Source organism: Macrotis lagotis, chromosome 1 (genome assembly GCF_037893015.1).
Source record: "Macrotis lagotis isolate mMagLag1 chromosome 1, bilby.v1.9.chrom.fasta, whole genome shotgun sequence".
Lineage (NCBI taxonomy): Eukaryota > Metazoa > Chordata > Mammalia > Peramelemorphia > Peramelidae > Macrotis > Macrotis lagotis.
In genome coordinates this window covers 643,016,102-643,036,318 of record NC_133658.1, presented here as the reverse complement: position 1 = coordinate 643,036,318, position 20,217 = coordinate 643,016,102, and the positions used below count along the sequence as shown (strand labels likewise).

The window sequence follows — 20,217 nt, the reverse complement described above, 5'->3', positions numbered from 1 at the left end:
CCCGAGGGGAGGGCAGGGGGCGGGGCGCGCGAGGGGGCGGGGCGCGGAGGCGGGGCGAGCGCGCGCGCGCGCCCGGCCCTTTAAAGAGGGCGCGGCGAAGGCGCCGCCTGGCCCCGGCGCGCGCGAGCACCCCCTCCCCCCCCGCCGGAGAGCCGGCTTCCGGCGCGCACGGCCGGAGGGCGGCGTCGGGGGCGCGCGCGCCGGGGCCGTAAGCCGGACGCGGCGGCCGGAGGAGGAGACGAGAGCGAGAGCTGGCGAGGCCCGCACTGCCTGCTCCTCTCCCGCCTCGGCCCACTTAGCCCCACAGGAACGGGGGGAGGACCAGAAAGAAGAGGCAGCAGGAGTGGATGGCAGGAAGGAAGTTGGCGGCGGGGTGCGCCTTCGGGCCACGCCCCACATTCTGGGCCGCTGGGGGCGGGGCCGGTAACCCTGCAGGTGGGTGGGCGGGGACGAGCATGCGCAGAAGCCAAGCTGGGAGCTGAGGCTACCATGATTTCAATGGGTAATGGGCTTAAGACTCGGAGGTAGGGGTCCCAACTTCCCTGCTTGGAGTTTCTACACTTTCAGCTTCGGGTCTGGAGTTAAACTTATGTGTTGGAAAGAGAAAGTATAACCAACCGCATCACCCTATTGCTTTATTATTATTATTGTTATTATTGATAATATTACTAGGATGGAATCATTTACCTAGCAAGCTTTTTGGAGCCCCTAAAAAAGGGGCAGAACTCTTTCCATCTCCGTGCTCCCCGCCCCCACTCACAAAAACAACCCATTTCCTCTTTTGGGTTTGGGACATTGTGTTCGTTTTCTTGGAATTGCATTTCTGCTTTAAGCAAGATTCTCTTCCTCTACTTGTTGCTTGTGATGTTAAGAGCATGCCTTCATAATCTGAAAACAGCAGTTCTTGTCATAAACCTCTCCTTTTGGAGCTCTTTGCCTGCCCATAGACTTAGAACAAAGGACCTAAGAGATGGTCTGTTCCAACTGGGACTAGAGCGGTACTAAGCACTCTACTAGAAGAAAAATTACCTCTTATCTTCCCATTCCACTTTTGAAAAGGCCTAATTATTAGCCTGTTTTTCCATACTTGGAGTTTATATGCAGTTTATACACATTGCATCTTATTTCTGGGGCCAGGTAGAATAAACCTAATTCTGTTCTACTTTCAAAAGCTTGTCAACAATTCATAGGATTTAGTACTGAAAGAGATCTTAGAGATGTAGTCTGACATCCTCATTTAAGAGGTGAAGAAATTTCTCAGAAAGGTTAAATGCCTTTTCCCAAGATAATATTGGTAGTAAAAACATAGCCAGAATTAAAACCCAAACCCTCTTATACCAAATTCAATACTCCATTCAGTATACCACTCTTACCTCTTCATGTTTTAGCCATATCTATCCCCAGGGTTTTCTGAAATCCAAGCATCCTCAGTTCCTTCAACTATGCTATAGAAATGCCTTGTTGCCCTGAGCTGATAATATTCTACCACTTCACTAATAATTCTTATTCTCAAATAGTTAAGAAGGTTCTTGAAAAGGGAATTAATTCTTCCATCATCACAACTTGTTTGCACTGAACTTTTAAGTTCCACTTTCAAGTCTGTGGGAAGTAGAAGCCTGACCCTATACTTTCAAGTCTGTGGGAAGTAAAACCCTGACCCCAACACTAAGCTCCTGCCTCAAACCACTACAATGATTAAGGAAGTCAAAATTATCTCATCTAGATAAGAAAGGAACCTCTCTGGCATCCTGAATCTTCAATTAATACTAATGCTTTCCCTTTGTTGATCTCCAAATTATCCTGTGTGTGTATATATACACACACACACACACATATATATATATATATATATATATATATATATATATATATATATATATATATATATCGTTTGTCTCCATTATTAGACAGAAATATCTTTTGCCTTTCTTTGTAGCCTTAATGCTAGGGAAAGATGAAAAGAATTGTGAATGTAGCAGAAAGAAATTGAGTAGAGATGTAAATTGACTAGAAGTAGAGAATTATGATTGTAACAGAAACAAAATTTGTAATCTTAAAGGCTGCTCAAATTGGGTGGAGATCCCCATTCTTTATAAACCATTGATTTATTGTTTGATATAAAATTTGTATCCTGATCTTCTTAGGCTTTCAACCTCTACCTAATTCCAGGTCCAATATAGGGGAAAGGAGTTCACCTTTTGCCCTCAGGATGAGAGGCAAGACATAAAAACCTGGTCAATCTTCTCTGACCTATTGGTCAGGCCAACACAGCTTGGCTGTTTCTCTCTCGCTGTCTAGCTATCTCTTGCTCTCTCTCCCTTCCTGTGTGTTGTAACTTCTTTTAATAATTTTTTTATTTTATTTCCACCCTTGCTTTCCTGAGTCTGAATAATGATTCCTCATAAGCAGAACCAAACTCAAGTAACCAGCCTCAGCAATTAGCACTACCTGTAATAGGCAACTAATAAATACTAGTTAACTGAATTCACCTTTCTGACATCCTGAGTCTACCATTCAAACCCTTTTCCTGAGATCAGTTATGGAAAAAACTATCAATTCCCATAAGCAAAATTCTCATTAATTCTGGCTTAGTCAGGGATAAAGAAAAAACAAAAATCCAGCAAAAGCAAAAATGCCTGTCTCCTAAGACACTCAAAAAAGCAGAATTTTGAGTTGCAATTGTCACTATCTTATTTTAGATCTTCATTATCACTCAACTCTCTTAAAACTTCCTATCTCCAGTCTCTTCTCCTCTTGATATGATGTTACTGCCAGACTCTCTCTCTCTCTCTCTCTCTCTATATATATATATATATATATATATATATATATATATATATATATATAACTTTTCTGCTCAAAAACTTAAATATTTCCCTTTCCCAACTTATCAACATTGACTGCTGAAGTTAGAATACAAAAGGATATTGACAGGCAACAGCTTTGGATCTGAATCTAATAAAATGAAATCCTCCAAGAATAAATATGTGCTTGTTGATTTGGCAAGTCCAGGATGGGGGTGAGGCATGATTAGCTGATCTGGCATTCAATGCCTTCCATGTTCTGGCCCAACCTTGCCTTTGTTGTATGGTTTTAGACTCATCACAAACTCTTTTTTCAGAGACAAAAGATGAAATTATCTCTATTCTAGCCTCCTTTGATACTAATGGCATTCTAGTTTTATTTCTCTATACTTTGTATCCATATCCTTTATAGCATGAACCAGACTATTCCCAGAAGACTTTCAAAATTTTCCAGCCTTATAAACTTTATTCATGATATCCTTTGTGTGCCATCCATCTCTTCTCCACAGGAAACACTGATGGAAGAGACTTTAGTAGCCATCTAGTCCCACCCAGACATAAAAGGAATCGCTACTATAACATACCCAATATTTGGGTCTGCTTGAAAGCTTCTAAGGAGGGAATATGTACCACCTCCAGAGGCAGTTCATCTCACTTTTTGACAGTTCTAATTGTTGGAAAGTTTTTCTTGATGTCAGTCCTAAATTTGTTTCTGCACTTTTCCTCCATTGTTCCAAGCTTTGTCCTCTGGAGTCAAATTGAACAAGTCTAATCTCTAAAATGATAGCCCTTCACTATTTGACAACATATCATATGCCCTCTAAATCTTCTCTAAACTAAACGTTTTTGGGGTTTCTTTTTAGGTTTTTGCAAGGCAATGGAGTTAAGTGACATGCCCAAGACCATACAGCTAGGTAATTACTAAATGTCTGAGGTCAAATTTGGACTCAGGTTCTCCTGACTCCAGGGCTGGTGCTCTATCCACTGCACCACCTAGCTGCCCCTAAACTAAACATTTTTAATTCCTTCATGATGAAAACCATCCTGGTTGCTCTCTGGATAATTCTAATGTCTTCCTTAAACTGTAGCACCCAGAAATTAACATAATATTCCAAATGTAGTCTGACAAGGACAATATAAACTGACTATCATTTCCTTGTTCATTGAAGTTAAGCCTCTCGCAGTGTGACCCAAAATCACATTAGCTTTTTGACTACTATACCATATTACCAAGTTATATTGAGCTAGAAGTCCTCTTTTTCAAACAAACTTCTAGGAGCTAATCATGCCTCACCCCCATCCTGGACTTGCCAAATCAACAAGCACATATTTATTCTTGGAGGATTTCATTTTAATAGATTCAGATCCAAAGCTGTTGCCTGTCAATATCCTTTTGTATTCTAACTTCAGCAGTCAATGTAACAGTTAGCCAGCTTTGTGACATCTGAAAATTTGTTGAGCATTCCATCTCTGCTTTTATCCAAGTTATTGATAAATAAGTTTAAGGACACAGGGTTAATATCAGATTCATAATGTTCTCCATTTAGGACACCCTGTTACTTTGAAATTTAACAGTTCTGAGTTCCTCTAACTTTATTAGTCTATATCTTTCGAACTTCTCCACAAGAATAGTATGAGATAACTTATCAAAAATTTTGCTAAAATTTAAGTAGAATATATTCACAATATTCCCCTTATCTACTAGTTTAGAAATCCTGTCAAAAAAAAAGATAATATGACATGATTTGTTCTTGATAAAATTCATTGTAATCACTGTTTTACTTTCTAAGGATACAGTAACCATTTCTTCAATGATCTGTCCTAGAATTTTCCCATGAATCAGTTAAGCTCCCAGGCCTATAATTGTAGACTGATTTCTTCCCTTTTTTTGAAAATTGAGACAGCACTTATCATTACTTAATCTTGTGACTCTTCTCTTATTTTTCCTATTCTTTTAAACATTCTGGATAGTGACTCACTTATCATATCTAATCTTTTAGCTCCTGAAGATGTAGTTCTTCTGGATCAAGTGACTTGAAGTCATCAAAGGCTTCAAAGTCAAAAGTTCTTAACCTGAAATCTATGACCTTGTTTTATTAATATTTTTATAAAAGCATTTCAATATAATTTATTTCTTTTATAATTATATGTATTTTACTTTATGCAATCAAACACATTATTATGAGAAGGAATCCATAGACTTCACCAGACTATCAAAGATATCCATGACACAAAAGAGGTTAAGACTCCCTAAGCTAGTGTTCTTTTCCATCTCATTACTTATCTTGGATATTTGTTATCCACATCTATGGAAATTTTTTTTATCCTTCTAATAGTATCTGCTTCATTGACTTTAACCTATCATGGTACTTAACACTTTAAACCACTCCTTCCTCTGAACACTTATAGCATCTTGTTCCTATCACCCTAATGTTGTATGTGTATGCATATATGTACACCTGTACATACTTGTGTATGTGTGTTGGCTATTAGATTGTAAAATCATTGATAACAATATATTCTTTTTTTTAACAAGGCACTGGGGTTAAGTGACTTGTCTAAGATCACACAGCTCGGTAAATATTATGTGTCTGAGGCCGAATTTGCCTGACTCCAGGGCCAGTGCTCTATCCTCTGTGCTATCTGGCTACCCTTAAATCACTCATTTCTGTAGCACAAAGTACAGCATGTTTTATTCTGTGAAAGAATATATTATTCTTGAAGAAAAGAATAAATGAATGTGTAACCAGCCTCCCTTCTCTTTTTTATTTTTTAATTAAACCATGTACCTCTGACCTGGAATCAGAATAAAGCTTACTGACATTCTTCTGAAAGTAAATATATCTTTCTCCCAAAGTCTTTTTATTTTCCCACTAATATACTACATTTATAATAGATCCATGCATACCTCTGATATAACAACCCAGTTAGTTAATCCTAAACCTTTTCCTCCTCTCTATGCTGCAAATTAGAATACACAGGATTCCTTTAGCATTTATACATGTAATTTTCATTCTGCTATTTAAAATTTTTATCTACCTCCTTTTTGTTTGGATCCTAGCTCTCACATTCAAAAGGGTGATCTGCTTTCTCAATTGGCTCAGCACAAAATTTTTAATGCAGAGGCCTTTGGACTGAACATACCAAACTTGCAAGGATGATATTTCCCATCCTTTCTAAACTTAGTTAAAAGAACAGCTGTTGATAAAACTGCTTTCCCTCCTGTCTTTCTGTAAGAGATAAGGAGTACAGAAGGTAGTATTCGTGACTGGGTTCTGGTTCTAGATCTGTTCATAAATTATTTAGTTTGCCATGAGTTCTGCTATCTCATTTCACCTGCAATTATTTTCTTGTGTATAGTATAATTTGTAAACCATAAGAGTAATAGAGTGTTTTCTCTATTGTCTGTATGTTGTTTGCTGCATCATCAAATCTTGGATTGTGAATATTCAGCATAGTGCCTGTAACACAAATAGACTTTTCATTGAGTGGAAAGACAGGATTCTCTGCTTAACTCACAGGTATACAGGAAGATAAATGAATTGCATTCATTCATTAATTCAAAATTGTGTGTGTTTAAGGCACTATAATAGGCACTTAGAGAGATACAAGGATAAAAATAAAGATACTTTCTAAGTATACAGTAACCATTTCTTCAATGATCTGTCCTAGAATTTTCCCATGAATCAGTTAAGCTCCCAGGCCTATAGTTTGTAGACTGATTTCTTCCCTTTTTTTGAAAATTGATACCTTTACCCTTAAATAAGTATACATAAATATACAAAGATAAAGATCCTTTAAGGATCTTATAGTAGGACGAGATCTGATATACACAAATATAAATATGTATCTGTGCTCTCAGTGATGTGAATAACCCCTTCAATGATACAGATCAAAATGCATCTTTGCCTTTCATCCTATGTCACTCATTTATCTATATCCTCCAATAAAGTAGGTATCCTAACATTTCATGAGTACCACTGGAATCCCCTGATGACCATTTTCTTTTGTTCTTACTACATGAGGAACTTATCTCCATTTATGCTCAAGGATTTTTTTTTGATACATGCATTTCCTTTTTGCCATTTAGTCTTTGGGGTTCCTATTATCAAACTAACCATGATGGATATAACATAAATTAGATATGATAACTATGTAAGACTATGTAAGTAGAGCATAAAGTCCTAAGATAAGATGAGAGAGAAATAACTTCTAGCTAGGAGGATCACAGGAGGCAACATCTGAACTAAAGAATGACAGGCAGAAATAGGGAGACAATGATCCAGTTAAAGGTGCATGAGCAAAGGTGCAGTCAGGAAATTGTGCAATGTACAGGGCATAGTAGACAGGATTATAGTTTGGAACAATATTGTACACTACAGTGCATGATGAATTAATATGTTTTGAAATTATTGGAAGAAAAACTAGAGAATTGCATTGCTTTCTGACAGGGGGAGGTAGGAGGAAGAGAGGAAGGGAAAAAAATGTAAAAAAAAATTGTTGAAAACTACCATTACATGTAGTTGGAAAAAAAATAAAGAAATGGAATGAGAAAAGTTATGGAAATTTAAGATATCAATTCAATAATGCCTCTATGTACATATATTATAAATTCTGGGCAAAGTTAGTGTCTTCTTCAAGTGCTATTAAATGTATAGAGGGCCTAGGACAAACAGTACCAGTGCTCCTAAAATGTCACTAAATGTGAATAGGCTTTTGCTGAATCTCCACATCCTGTTCCTCGGAGGAAGTATGGTGTGAATTTCAGATCATATAGTTGTTCCTGCAGATTTATTTCTGATATTAGGCATCTGGCCAAAGGCACTGGAGGGAGAGGGTGGAGAGAGGAAGGAAGAATTATCCAGAGACAGATTCATCCGGTGCCTATAATGCCTGCCAGAAAAAGGCTATTGGAGCTTTTGCAGCTTTTAATGCTGGCCAAATCTTTTACCCAAGGAGATGAGATGATAATGGACTTTGGATTGGAGTGGCAAGGAGTAGCTTATAGGCCAAGAGTGGGACAGTAAATCTGTAATCTTTTTCTCCCAAATTCTTTTACCAACAATTCTTTTCCCATGGGCTCCAGAGGGGAATTGCCCAAAAGGGAGATTAAGATCAAGGTCAAAGCAGGAAGTCCACTAGAGGGAGCGCCAACCAAAACTATATACAGCTCTAAGTACAACTGATTTTCTCACACCTTAATCAGTTCATTCATTCATCTAAAAAATATTTGATACTTATTATATGTAAGGTACTATGCTAGGAAATCAACACATTATTGGTATAGGATGTGCTGAGCTTTAAAGTAATGAAAAAGAATACTAAATCTAGAGTTGGGGAATCTGAATCTAATTCTTGTGCTGCTTTTAATTCACTGACTGACCCTGGACCAGTCACTTCTCATCTCTGGCCTCTCTTCATAAAATGAGAGAGTTGGATTAAAGATCTTTAAGGATCCTGTCTAACTCTCATCATCTTTTTTTCTGAGTGCTATAAAACATAACATACTATGGAAATTCTGAGGAAGCAAAGATCACTTTTCCATTGAGGAATTCAAAGAATACTTTATGGGAGAAAGAGCATTTAGGCTGAGGCTTTAAGTGTGAATAGAATTTTCATTTCAAGGACATGTAAGAACAAAAATGCAATGCAGGTGATAAATAGAAGAAAAATTAAGATCTGTTAAAAATTATAATTGTTTTCACAATCAAAGACAAATATCTTCTCAATATTTTAAGTATTATCTTAGCCTCCCATTCCAAAAACGATGCTCTGGAAGTTCCTCCATGCCCTCTCCCTTAAGAATTATGACATGGTACTCCACTAACCTGACAGGTGACTGTCCTACTTAGATCACTATTTCAAATCACTTTACCTGTTTGCCTCAGTTGCTCCATCTGTAAAATGAGCTGGAGAAAGAATGACAAACCACTCCAATATCTTTGCCAAGAAAATTCCAAATGGGGTCATAAAGAGTCAGTCTCAACTGAACAACAAAATGTATATCTGGGGTAGACAATTCATATGGACACTGAGTTAGGCCCATTATTATTAAGATAAGATGTGAAAAGAGTGGTCTGGATTGCTTTCATGAAATTGCAGATCTCCTTTAGGGACCCCAGATATCCCCTGGAAACAATGACCCATCTTTTTGAATACTAACTTGTTTTTGGTATTGCTTTATGGTAGTAAGAAATAGAATTCAAGACTCTAATAAAAAATGTATATCACTCAGAGGGTAGTGTAGAGGAGAAGTGGATGTGAAGGAACTACAACACAACCAGTGAGGGGTTTTGAATAACAAGAGTAAAATATATCATCAAGGAAATGTGTGATAGGAAGAAAAGATGGACTAGTTAATAAATTTAAACAATAACAAGAAAATCAGAGTGAACCACTAGTATCCATCCTCAAGATCTCAAGAAAAAAAAAGTGTCTCTAGGACACCGAGTGGATTCCTATAGCAAACTTAGGGGGAGAACATAAAAGTCACACAACATGAGAAAACATAGATGGATTGTAATTTGATGGAGGGAATACCCAAATTGGTGACATCAGAGAATGTATTTGACCAATCGAAAGGAAAAAAAGTTCAGATCCCTAAATCTGGAGTGGTGGGCATTTACTGTGACTCATCCAGTGTGGTAGCTCTACTGATTTCCGAGAAGCCAGCAGGAACCCTGGGGAAAGTTCTCTTTTTTTGTGAAGGGCAAGACAGCCCTGGAGGGGGGTCATTGGAGAGATGGGACAGTGCATTGGAAAGCAGTCAAATTTTTGTTGGCATCAATGAGATTGAGGTTTAGGGAGTGTACTTACAGCAGAACAATATAGTCATACAAATGGCTGACATTGTCCTAATGTTAAAGCTCTTGCCAATTGTAACATACTGAGAATAATTCATAGATCTAAGGTGGAAGGTCTGAGAGACAAGGTTGTACTGTCAGTTAATCCATTGAGAAACAGGTTAGGATTTATCAGGTCATTCTGTCACCAAATGTCACATGCTAGTGCTTGTCCAGCCTTGATGATGCACCATGATGCCCTGATATGGAAAGAAACAAAACCAATTTAAAGTAAAGAGACTCCCATAGCAACCAGACCATCTCCAATAGTCCTGTTTCCTATTAATCAGGCCATGGGATGGAAAATTCTGGTAAGGGCAAGTGAGAAGGATGCCTTGCACAGCATTCCCTCACGATAATAATTGTACAATTCACACCTCCAATCACTTTGGTCAGTGTGGTCCTCTTCCATACTGAAGGATAGTAGTAACAGTGAAAGAACAAAAAAAAAAGACTTAAATTTAACAGCGAAATTATAATGATCAAACTTGGCCCCAAAGAAGAAATGAGAAAATGTATTTCACTTCCATCTTAGCAAGGGATTATGGCTGTAGAATACAGCTTATATTGATGGACTTAATTGATGTGGTAATTGGTTTAACTGATACTTTTTTGTCTTTTTTATTCTTTGTTAAAAGGATTGCTTCTCTGAATAGTGGAGGGATATATTGAAAGATGAAGGTGATAGAAATAAAAATATATCAGTGAAAAGTAAAATAAAATAATGAAAGCATTAAAATTGCAATAAAAACATTTTAGAACTGAAAATTGCTCAAAAAGAAGAGATGAGAAAATTCACCTTTTTTGCAGAGGTGTAGGTATGTTACATATTATGGTATTTTAATATAATTAGAGGTGTTGGTTACTTTTGCTGAACTTTTTTTCTTTTTTTCCTTCTTAAATGACTAAATGGATAGGGGGTGAACAGAATCAGAGAAAGAAAGTTTATATAAAAGCAAAAGATATCAAAATTCCCTATGGGAATTATACCAAATAGTTATCATTCCTTTTGTCATTATCCACATAATAAAACTTTTAAAAAATTTTAATTAATATTCCAAACTGATGGTCTCCAAAAAAGTCCGAACAATCTTTCCCAGTCCCCTTTAGGATGTAGAATAGGAAAGGAAGACCTTTTTTAATTTTTTTGCAAGGAAGTGGGGTTGTGACCTACCCAGGCTCACACAGCTAAGTAATTATTGAGTATCTGAGTCTGAATTTGAACTCAGGTCCTCCCCATTCTAGGGTTAGTGCTATATTCACTGCACCACCACCTAGCTGCCCTAAGAAAAGAAGATACATGGAGAATAGAAACTATCTTACTTGGGATGTCTATCTTCCTTCAAACTCCTAAGTTTCTCGGTTGCTAGGACAGAAAGGCAGCCAAGAAATTCAACCTTCCTGCCACTAGCTCCACCTCTACATTGCAGAACTTGATTGGTTCCCCTAATCCAGTTCCTTCCAGCTCATTGGGCCATCCCACTGTCTTTCAAGATGCTCTCCCTGGGGAGACACAACAAAGAAGAGAGAATAGGCACAGCTGGGAAGGTACTTGTGGGGAGAAGGAGGCAGAGAAATAAGGGTAGAGGCAGGTGCAAAGCCAGACTTAAAAAAAAAAGAATCTTTTTCCAAAAGAGGTCCCATAGGAATTACTTTATTTTTACATAAAAGATGAGAGCTAAACAACCTGATCACCCATTCCACCAAAAAGAGTCACCTTGAAATGAGAGTACAGAGAGCATCTCCTTAGTAACCAGAGATTGACTACAATGTGCTCATTTCCTCCCATAGGACACCAAGATGCCACCAAAAATCAAAGGAAAGGGATCAAAAGTTGGGGGACAGAAAAAGAAAAAGAAGAATCAAGGTAAGTTGGGTGGGGAGAGGCTAATGGAAACTTTCTTGACTTCCATCTAGAATTCCTTAGAGTACTGATACCCTTCCCCATGGTGGAATTCAATCTCAAGCTATTCTTTCTCCTTGCTTTGATTCCTTCATTAATACTAATGGTACCCAAAGAGCAGGGTTAAAGGATAGGGAAAGATGGACTTGTTTTGATTTCTCTATTTGATGGCCCATCCTCCCTCTTTTCCTGTTCCCAGGGACCAAGATTCTACATGAAAACAAAATGTAGGCTTTTCTGGAATCACCAGGGATCCAGAATCTCATCAGGGTTAGCTTAGCCTATTTGTGATCTATTCAACTTTTGTGATTGTCACTGTCTCCCAACCTTGTACCACCAGCTCCAGGGAGACTGGTCTGTGCCTACAACAGACACCTTTAGTTTTAACCCCAAACAGGTTTCCAAACATTGGGGTTGATGAGAAAGGAGAAGCTATCTGGTTTCCATGAAACTGTCTCCCACTTCCTATTTTGTAATATAGGAGGAGTCATGGACTAGGTAGTCTGAAGACAAAGGTTTTTGTTTGAATTGCTATGTAACCATAAGCAAATTCACTTCATTTCAGTTTCCTTTTCATAAAATTAGGGAGTTGGAGCAGATAATAAAAGTTCATTCTAAGCTCTAAATCTATGATCCTAAGATTCCTCCTTGCCAAGGACAGATGCTGAAGCTGAGATCAAGCATAGGAGAACAGCCCTGGAGCTGGAGATCCTCCGTGATCATCTGGGTAAGGGCACAATGGAGAAAGTACCTCTAAGGAGTTGGTTATATTTTCTTTTATTCCTTAGAGAGTGGAGGTGGTACCTGTTTCAAATTTGCCCCTAACTAGATCCTAACTAAATAGATAGTTAAGGGAGATTGTTTATGTGGGAGGTCTAGGTAATGAAGATTAGAATTTTAATTATAATCCTTATAGAGATATGAGAATGCCATTTTCCATGAGCCAGAGTAGAGAAGGAATTAGTTCCAGAACAGTGATTGGTAGATTCAAAGGCTGGGGGAACTGGGGAGAACCCTTAAACATTGGACAGAAAGGAACTTGAGATCTCTAGGAGTGGGAAGAAGAGTCTCGTAGTGTGCTGTGTGAGTGTCCTGTGATAAGGTATCCAGGGAAAATGGGATAGTCCATGTGGGCTAAAGACTTCATTGGTGCCACCCCTAGCTCTTCGGCGGGATGAGACTCGCCAGGCCATAGCCTGCAGAGAACAACTGCGAGAGAAGCTACAGGAGCTGGAGGCTGAAGTGGAAGAGGCTCGGGGTGATGGAGAAGCTGTGTATGCAGGTGACAGGAGGAGCCTCAGATTATAGGACAATGTAACACAAATTATGTCATTGAACTTTCTCCACTATGAGACTCTTGTGGGATCTTAAAAAGTGATGTCCCAGGGTTCATGACCCTGCATCCCATAGTGATTGTAGAACTGGAATGGGCTTTCTGTTCCCCATTTGTTGTAAACTTTCACCTTTTTTGGTGACTTTCCAAGCAGAATTTTCTAAATCCATTATCACTAAGCCATGGAAAGGGGTTTCCTAAGGCAAATTTCTATACTATCATTCCCCCATATGAAATATGTTAATTTCTGGGTACCACATGTTAATAAGAATATAAGTTGGAAAGTATACAGAGGAGTACAATCACAAAGGAGAAAACTTTGAGATAATGCCATAAGGATCAGATTAAGGAACTGGGAATTTTTAGCCTGAAGAAAACTTCTAGGGATTGTCTTCTAATATTTGAAGAACTGTTACATGAAAAAGGAATTAAATTTATTCCTGGCTACAGAGGTCAGAACTAAAAACAATGGTCTTGCTCGAAAGGAATAAATTTAAGTGTGATTAGGGAAAAAACTTCCTAAAATTTAGATTCATCCAAAAGTAGAATGGACTGTCTTGGAAAATAGTGTTTTCTCTCCCCTAGCAATCTTCAAACAAAAAACTAGGTGAAAAATTGGTATGTTGTAGGAAGGTTTCTTGTTCTGGTATGGATTGGACTTGATGGCCAATGATGTCCTTTCCAATTCTAATTCTATGATCTTCCTTACCGGGAATGCCTCCCGCTCCTCCTCCCATCTTATACCCCAAGAGATGAGACGTCAGTATCAAGCCCTGAGGAAAGAGACTGAGACACAGAGTCATCAACTAGAAGAGGAAATAAAAATCCTTCAGAAAGAGCTAAGTATGAATTTCTGTCTCCTAGATGCATAATTTGATCAGTCTGTATTCTGAAAATGGTTTATAGAAAAGGTTAGAATTGAACCAAAGAGCTGAAGTTGACAGGAGTGAAGGAATGAGACTGTCCCCTTTTAGGAGAGAAATCCAATAGTCTCTTGGAAAAGTGCAAATAGGACAAATTCTTCCACAGGCCACTGAGTAGCACTTATCCAACTGAGCTTCACATTCCTCATTAATCTTCCTGGTTCCCCAGAATCATGCCAGAGAGAGGCAAAAACTGCTAAAGGAGAGGCTGAACAAGCATTAGCAGAGAGAGATAAGACCCTTGCCCAACTTCAGGCCTATGTGACAGACATGGAGGCTAAGTATGAAGAAATTCTACATGTGAGTACCATCCAGCAGGCATTGTTCTTGGACCTATTCCTCTTGAACTTTGGTACCCCCTCCCTGGGCTCACAAATCAGTTCCTAACTAGTTCTTCAGGTCTCTCTGGGAAAGACAAAACTTGACTTGAGATGGGCAGCAAAGAAGAGACATTTCTTCAGAGGTCTAGAGTCCTTCATTTCTTTTCAGTAGCATAAGGCAGGGGGCATGATTAATTTAGACCCCTGGCCCTAGGGGCTTTAAAAAAACAGTGGTAGGTAAGGTGAAGTTCCATCATGGGGCATCATTCACTAATTCTCTTCTCTGGGGATGAGATCAAATAAAAGATGATCCTGTTTTATAGCTCAGCCTGGATCGACTCTTGGCCAAACTGACAACAACCAGGATTGAGTGGGATGCAACTGCTCTGCAGCTCCATGACAAGGTCAAAGAAGAGCTTCAGCAATTTGGGCTCAACCCCCTGGATCTCTGAAACTGGGGTCAGAGTATCTCATAAACTTTAGGGCCTTCTAGGCTTCCAACAATAAAGGTTTTGTGCTATAGCACTAAGCAACAGGGGCCCCTTCTCCTTCTGAGCCCTTGTGTGCTTTAGATGAAGCTGGTATGGGAGGAAGTTCTACTTGTTAGAAGAAACATATTGAGCTGGAGGCAGAAACATCTAATGCTTTCTCTATTGAGTAATGGGGAAAGAAACATTGGCAAACCCAACCCATCCATAGAAATAATGTCCCTACTCTCCCTCCAAGATTCCCATGGAATCTCGGTATTTGTGTCAGAGGCTTCAGCCATTTATTAGCTGTGTAGCCCTGTTTAACCCCTGTTTGCCTCAGTTTTCTCAACTATAATTTGAAGATAATGGTACCTACCTCTAAGGTGCAAAGGTTTGCAAAGATCAAATAAAATATATATAAAGTGCTTAGTACAAGGCCCCTTGCCCAAGAGGCACCATAGAAATACTTTTCCCCCTCCTTCTCCCTTCCTTTACTCCAAAACAAACACAGGTAGCCAGGCTTGTGGGAAAGGGTCATTTCAATAGGTTCTCAGTCTACATTGACCAGTTAACTTATTGGCCCAGAATCCTAGTGTCCCTTGCTTTCCCCACAGTTCATGAGGAAAGGAAGGAAATAAGCATTTATTAGTCACTTTACAAATATCTCATTTGATCAATACCCCCTTTTTACAGTTGGGGAAACTGAGGCAAATAGAGGGTGAATGACTTGTCTTGGGTTATACAGTGAATGTCTGAGGCCAGATTTAAACTCAGGCACTCCTGACCCTAGATCCAGAGTTCTATGAATTGACCTCATGAAAATGGAGAGATAACAGAGGAAATAGGATACTCATGTCCAACTTTAATTGACTGTTAAGCATCCTCACATCTGTGGAGAGCATTTGTCCCACCCCTCCCATACAATACAAGAGATCCCACTCTCCCACAAACAAACTTTACCTTAAGGGTCCCCTCCTACCAAATTCCTGCACATTTCTCCTGACTGGAAATATGGATGGGAAGATATTGTCAGAACAAGCCCAGTGACTGTCCATTGGGCAAAACTACTTCACCCACCCTTTCCCAGGGAGGGAAGCCCTGAGAAAGGAAAAAGACTTATCACAGTAAGCCAGTCTTAGGAGGATATTCCATCTCTCTCTAGTCTCTGGGTCCAGGAATTTCCTTTCATTCCTGATACAAGGAGGTATAGTAGACAAAGCAACATCAGGCAGAGTCACAACAGATAGGTATTCTATAGTCTCTCACAGGAAAGAATCCAGTCCTAGGTTTGGAAATAAGAGAAGATAATAAGATCCTAGAATCCAGTGGCCATTTGTTTCCCCCCCACAACTCTCAGAGTAGGAATTCCCATGAATAATAGAGTTTAATCTCTATTATTCAATTCAAATCCCCAACCTTAGTGCCCTCTTATTTTGTCAATCTGTTTAACACTAGGAGCTCCATACTGCAGTCATTTCTCTCTGTGTAGTCCTCAGTTTTCCTTTCTTCCTACCCACACCTCTAAATTCTCACCTTTCTTGACTCTAAAGAGTTGCAGGCCTCAATGCCTCGTCTTCCCTGGGCTGACAGTCTCAGGCGAAGGGGTGGCTTAGCATCAGTCAGCTGCTGCAGAACTTCAAGAACATTCTCCCTATTCACAGACTGGCCATTGACTTCCAGAATTGCATCCCCCATTTGAAGACCTGCTTGGAAAGCTGAGCCCCCTGGGGTCACCTGGAAATAAAGGCCAGTAACAGAGTCAAATTTAATACAGAGATGGGAGGGCACAAGGAGAATTGGCATCCCTAAGGGACCATGTAATTATGGACATATAGAATACAAGTTAACATGGAAGATGAGGTATGGGCTGTGCTTGACATGGTTCCAGAAAAAACTGGGGTGGAGGGTCATTTAGTTATAAGAGCTAAAATAAATGGATCAAAGATATATCACCTGGGAAATGATGATATCAGGCTTGTCAGTCCCACAACTGAGTCGGAAACCATAACTACCATTAGGCCCTGGATTCAGAAAGCACTGACGGAAGCTATTTAGAGCAGGAGGAACTAGGGAAGTAGAAACTGATGAGGCCAGATTTGTTGCCAATGCTTGATCCTCCACCTGAGATCCTGAAGGAAGCTTCTGGAAAGAAGCTGGACCATCTGCTTGGAAACCAGCATCCTCCAAGAAGAGGAGAGGAGACAGGCGGACCTAAATAGAGAGACAGAACAACCCTCTTGTTCCACTCTCTTTCTACCTTCTAGTTCCCCCATCCCCACCCCAGGAGCTGGGTCATACCATACTGTAGAAGCTGTCAGCATCTGGGTCCACAACGATTAGGGAGAGATGACAGCCCTGGGCCTGGATCCTGGTCACAACCTCCTCATGGCCCAGTCCCTCCACACTATCCCCAGCCACAGCAACCAGTCTGTCCCCAGCCTGCATCCCAGCTTGATCTGCAGGCAGCCCTGGGTCCACCTCCCACAGGAACTGCCCTGGGATACAGACAGACTCATTGCTCCTTTCCTCAGCCCTCAGAGTTAAAGACATGAACAGCCCAAGACAGGTAGACATTAACCTGTTGCTTAAATGGATATTCTCCTGAGTCATATGGGGAGGACAGGCATGCCAGTACATACATGGAGAACACAAGAACATATGTCCTTGGGCTCAAGTAGGAACTTGTTAACACCTGGGTATGGGAAGGGAAGGAAACATGGCTCCCTCCACATACCTAGAGGAGATAGATATTGATTTATGTGCATCTCCACCCACCCTCCATTCTCATTCCATACCATCCATTGTTCCCCACTCACCAAGCTGTCCATTGGGACCTTTCTCCTCTCGAAGCAAGAACCCAAAGCCTTTGGGTCCTTTTTCTAGATTCAGCCGGCGTGGCCGGGCAGGCAGTGCCCAGCCCTCAGCCAAAGGGGCAGCCAGGGGTAAGCCCAGCTGGCGACACTGTTCTTCCACTTCTGGCCCTGCCACCAGGAGGGTTACCTGCTCTCCGCTCTGCTGAAGCTGTGGGGGCCCAGACCAGACATAAATACCCAACAAATGGAGAGCAGTTCAAGGCAGATGCTTCCCCAGAATCTTCTCCCAAATGCAGAAAAAGAGAGATGGAAGGTGATTGAGTCACCATGAAGCCCTGGCACAGTGGAAGGATAGGGATAGAAGGAACCATGGTATGACCCTTCAAAGGAGGGATCCGGGTTCAACAGGGGGGTCTAGAGTTAGAAGACATCTCAGAGATTGTCTAGTCCAAACTCTTCATCTTAGAGACGAGGAAACAGAGACCCAGGGAAATCATGACTTTTTCAAAGTTGCATGTGAATGCCAAATATACATCAGAAGTAGGATCTGAACCCAGGTCCTCTGACTTCAGAGTCATTGTGCTTCTAATTATACCAAAAGAAAATCCTGAGGTGTGAGATTATTTTATTATGAGAATGGGCAGACAAGATCCTTCACCCTTCCTCCCACCTCCTACATCTATGGATATGCTGGCTAAAAAGAGAAAGGACTTCTGGATGTACAGATGGGAAGTGGAAAAAGGCAAGGGAAGAGGTTTTGTACCTTTCTGCTAAGCTGACTATGCGAGAAACTTTCCACACTGATCCCATTGACTTCCAGCAGCCGAGCCCCCTGGGGCACCCCTGCCCGTTCTGCTGCTCCTCCACAACTCAGCATCAGCCAGAAAAAGCCCCTCTCTCCTGGGAGTGAGAACAGGGTTCAGACAACTGCCTGCCCAGGACATTCCCTAACTGCTTGCCTCCTCCCAGTCAAATCCTCAGAACCAGCTCACACCGTGGGTGATACTAAAACCAAAGCCACCGTCATCTTTTTCCACATGGCACAGCCGAGGTCGGACACCAGAATCCAGGACAGGACAGAGATTGGATCCATCAACCTGACAAGCACGAGCCACCTCCTCCACAGGCCCTGCCAACACTATCAGCAGCACCCGGGGACCACTAGCTTGGATTCGACGAACCACCTGGGCAGGGAGGGAACCATACAAACTCCTGAAAGCCCCCTCAAGATATCCTTATCTGGGCATATTCCCATTTAAACAGCCTCCCTTCTCCACGAGACTACCACTTCTCTCTAGGTTTTCACCCAAACTCCTCTCTATCCCTGGTCATTTCCTATAAAAGAGGAAACTCAGTGTTATTTCAATACCAATACCTACTACTCTAGTGAGGGACCAGTCTGCTCTCTGTGGCACTCCCCCTTTACTAGACAACCTTACCCCATAGTAGTCCTCATTCTCCACAGAGTCCCCATTGACTCCCAGGATCCGGTCTCCATCCTGAAGTCCTTGGCGCTGAGCAGGTGTGCCTGGTTCCACCCTTCGAACTATGTGGCCAACCTGGCCCAGCTCCTTATGCAGGTAGAAGCCAAATTTCCCCCCCTCCTTGCTCAGCAGGCAGAAACGAGGGCGCTGAGGGCCCCAGGAGTCTGTCAGAAAAGGAAAGGTCAGACTCCAAGTAGGAGGACATCAATATTCCATCTCCCAGGGGATACTAGGGCACAGGTCAGAGAAGCAACTGGGAAACAGTGGAGAATAAGATGAATCACATACTGGGTTGATACCACAAAAGTGACAGGGTTTAGAGGATGGAGAAAAACTGGCAAGAGCCCATAACTGACTGGGTGATGGAGGAGGTGGAGGTATGTAAGGGGAAAGCTGGCATAATTTTCCATTTGAAGGGAGTAGATGAATTTTGGGTTCAGAGAAAATTACCAAGGTGGTCATGGTCATCAGCTAATGAGAGTGCAGGATTGTCAATCCCCAGCTTTGGGTTAAATTTAAACTTCCTGTAAAGAGGTAGGTGAAAAGAAGAATAGTACATCCTGGGCATCATGCCTAAGTCAGGATCTACTAGATCCTTACCCCAAGCTAAAACCAATCTTTTCCTCCTTTTCCCACCCTCATCCCTACCCCCACTAAACACAGCAGAAACAATATCTCCTATTCCTCTTCCTTTCTTCCATCCCTCTCATCATAAAGGAGTAGAGAGGATATCTCCCCTCTCCTCTTTATGGCACTCACAGAGATAATGTGGCTGTGTCCTGGAGATCTAGAGGGGAAAGAATAGGGTGAGGGCAAGGTACACACATGCCCCCACCAATTCTGAATTATGCTACCATCTGAACCCCATTTCCATACCAGTTACCCCTTTGCCCCTTAACTCCTGTAAGCCCAGAATCTCTGGTACAGATACATAGAATGTATTCATTCACATAGAATGTGAACGGAGCAAATATTTATCCTGTCATATTTCCCTCTTCTTGATATCCACATCTTGATCAGACTCCCCTCCAGAGGACCCCCCACCAAGGTCCCCTCCTTAGGGGACACTTCATTTTGCTCTCTACCTGTTGCTGCCTCCATGTCTGGCCGAGTGCTCAGGGTAGGGACAAGGTCCACCACAAACAGCTGACCCTCCTTTTCCTTCCCCAAGTCCCGCCTCCTTCAAGACGCTGCTGCCTGAGGTAATGGTTAACAGAGGGGAACCTTGCCTCTAGGGAAATGAAGAACTTTCTCCTATCTCCCTTCTTAGGCCCCAACTTTCCCTAGAAGGTGCCCAACTGCCACTGTTCAATCAGCTTCGGAGT

The 20,217-nt window shown here is 41.1% G+C and overlaps 2 protein-coding genes across 11 annotated transcripts; one reads left to right on the top strand and one right to left on the bottom strand.

Moving 5' to 3' along the window:
- The first annotated feature begins 160 nt into the window (after nucleotides 1–160).
- Nucleotides 161–17,026, top strand: DRC12 (dynein regulatory complex subunit 12 homolog). 9 transcript variants are annotated; one of them, XM_074215247.1, is made up of 9 exons: nucleotides 161–373; nucleotides 6,258–6,325; nucleotides 10,285–10,464; nucleotides 11,438–11,513; nucleotides 12,190–12,276; nucleotides 12,712–12,831; nucleotides 13,633–13,725; nucleotides 13,975–14,105; nucleotides 14,449–17,026. In XM_074215247.1, exons 4-9 carry the CDS (start codon nucleotides 11,447–11,449, stop codon nucleotides 14,575–14,577), a joined length of 627 nt encoding a protein of 208 aa, XP_074071348.1. In that variant the 5' UTR covers nucleotides 161–373; nucleotides 6,258–6,325; nucleotides 10,285–10,464; nucleotides 11,438–11,446; the 3' UTR covers nucleotides 14,578–17,026. The 9 variants fall into 9 exon arrangements, with proteins under 9 accessions (XP_074071348.1, XP_074071346.1, XP_074071351.1 ...); XM_074215245.1 differs by having other exon boundaries at nucleotides 161–435; XM_074215250.1 differs by lacking the exon at nucleotides 6,258–6,325.
- Nucleotides 11,234–20,055, bottom strand: NHERF4 (NHERF family PDZ scaffold protein 4). 2 transcript variants are annotated; one of them, XM_074215242.1, is made up of 11 exons: nucleotides 19,978–20,055; nucleotides 19,652–19,679; nucleotides 19,343–19,416; nucleotides 18,848–19,056; nucleotides 18,403–18,592; nucleotides 18,172–18,308; nucleotides 17,412–17,616; nucleotides 16,894–17,090; nucleotides 16,549–16,806; nucleotides 16,129–16,329; nucleotides 11,235–15,877 (listed from the first exon to the last, which is right to left on the bottom strand). In XM_074215242.1, the coding sequence occupies exons 1-11, from the start codon at nucleotides 19,991–19,993 to the stop codon at nucleotides 15,848–15,850; spliced, it is 1,545 nt and encodes a 514-aa protein (XP_074071343.1). In that variant the 5' UTR covers nucleotides 19,994–20,055; the 3' UTR covers nucleotides 11,235–15,847. The 2 variants fall into 2 exon arrangements, with proteins under 2 accessions (XP_074071342.1, XP_074071343.1); XM_074215241.1 differs by lacking the exon at nucleotides 19,978–20,055 and having other exon boundaries at nucleotides 11,234–15,877; nucleotides 19,652–19,970.
- Between the last annotated feature and the right edge of the window lie 162 nt (nucleotides 20,056–20,217).

Coding starts and splice junctions, on each gene's coding strand:
- DRC12 (XM_074215243.1), top strand. CDS start 11,141: ATGCTCTCCCTGGGGAGACACAACAAAGAAGAGAGAATAGGCACAGCT. Junction 11,195..11,437: donor GAATAGGCACAGCTGGGAAG/GTACTTGTGGGG, acceptor TTCCTCCCATAG/GACACCAAGATGCCACCAAA. Junction 14,106..14,448: donor AGTATGAAGAAATTCTACAT/GTGAGTACCATC, acceptor CCTGTTTTATAG/CTCAGCCTGGATCGACTCTT.
- NHERF4 (XM_074215241.1), bottom strand. CDS start 19,719: ATGTGTGTACCTTGCCCTCACCCTATTCTTTCCCCTCTAGATCTCCAG. Junction 19,417..19,651: donor GACACAGCCACATTATCTCT/GTGAGTGCCATA, acceptor ACCTCTTTACAG/GAAGTTTAAATTTAACCCAA. Junction 16,330..16,548: donor CTGATATCATCATTTCCCAG/GTGATATATCTT, acceptor CTTTATTTCCAG/GTGACCCCAGGGGGCTCAGC.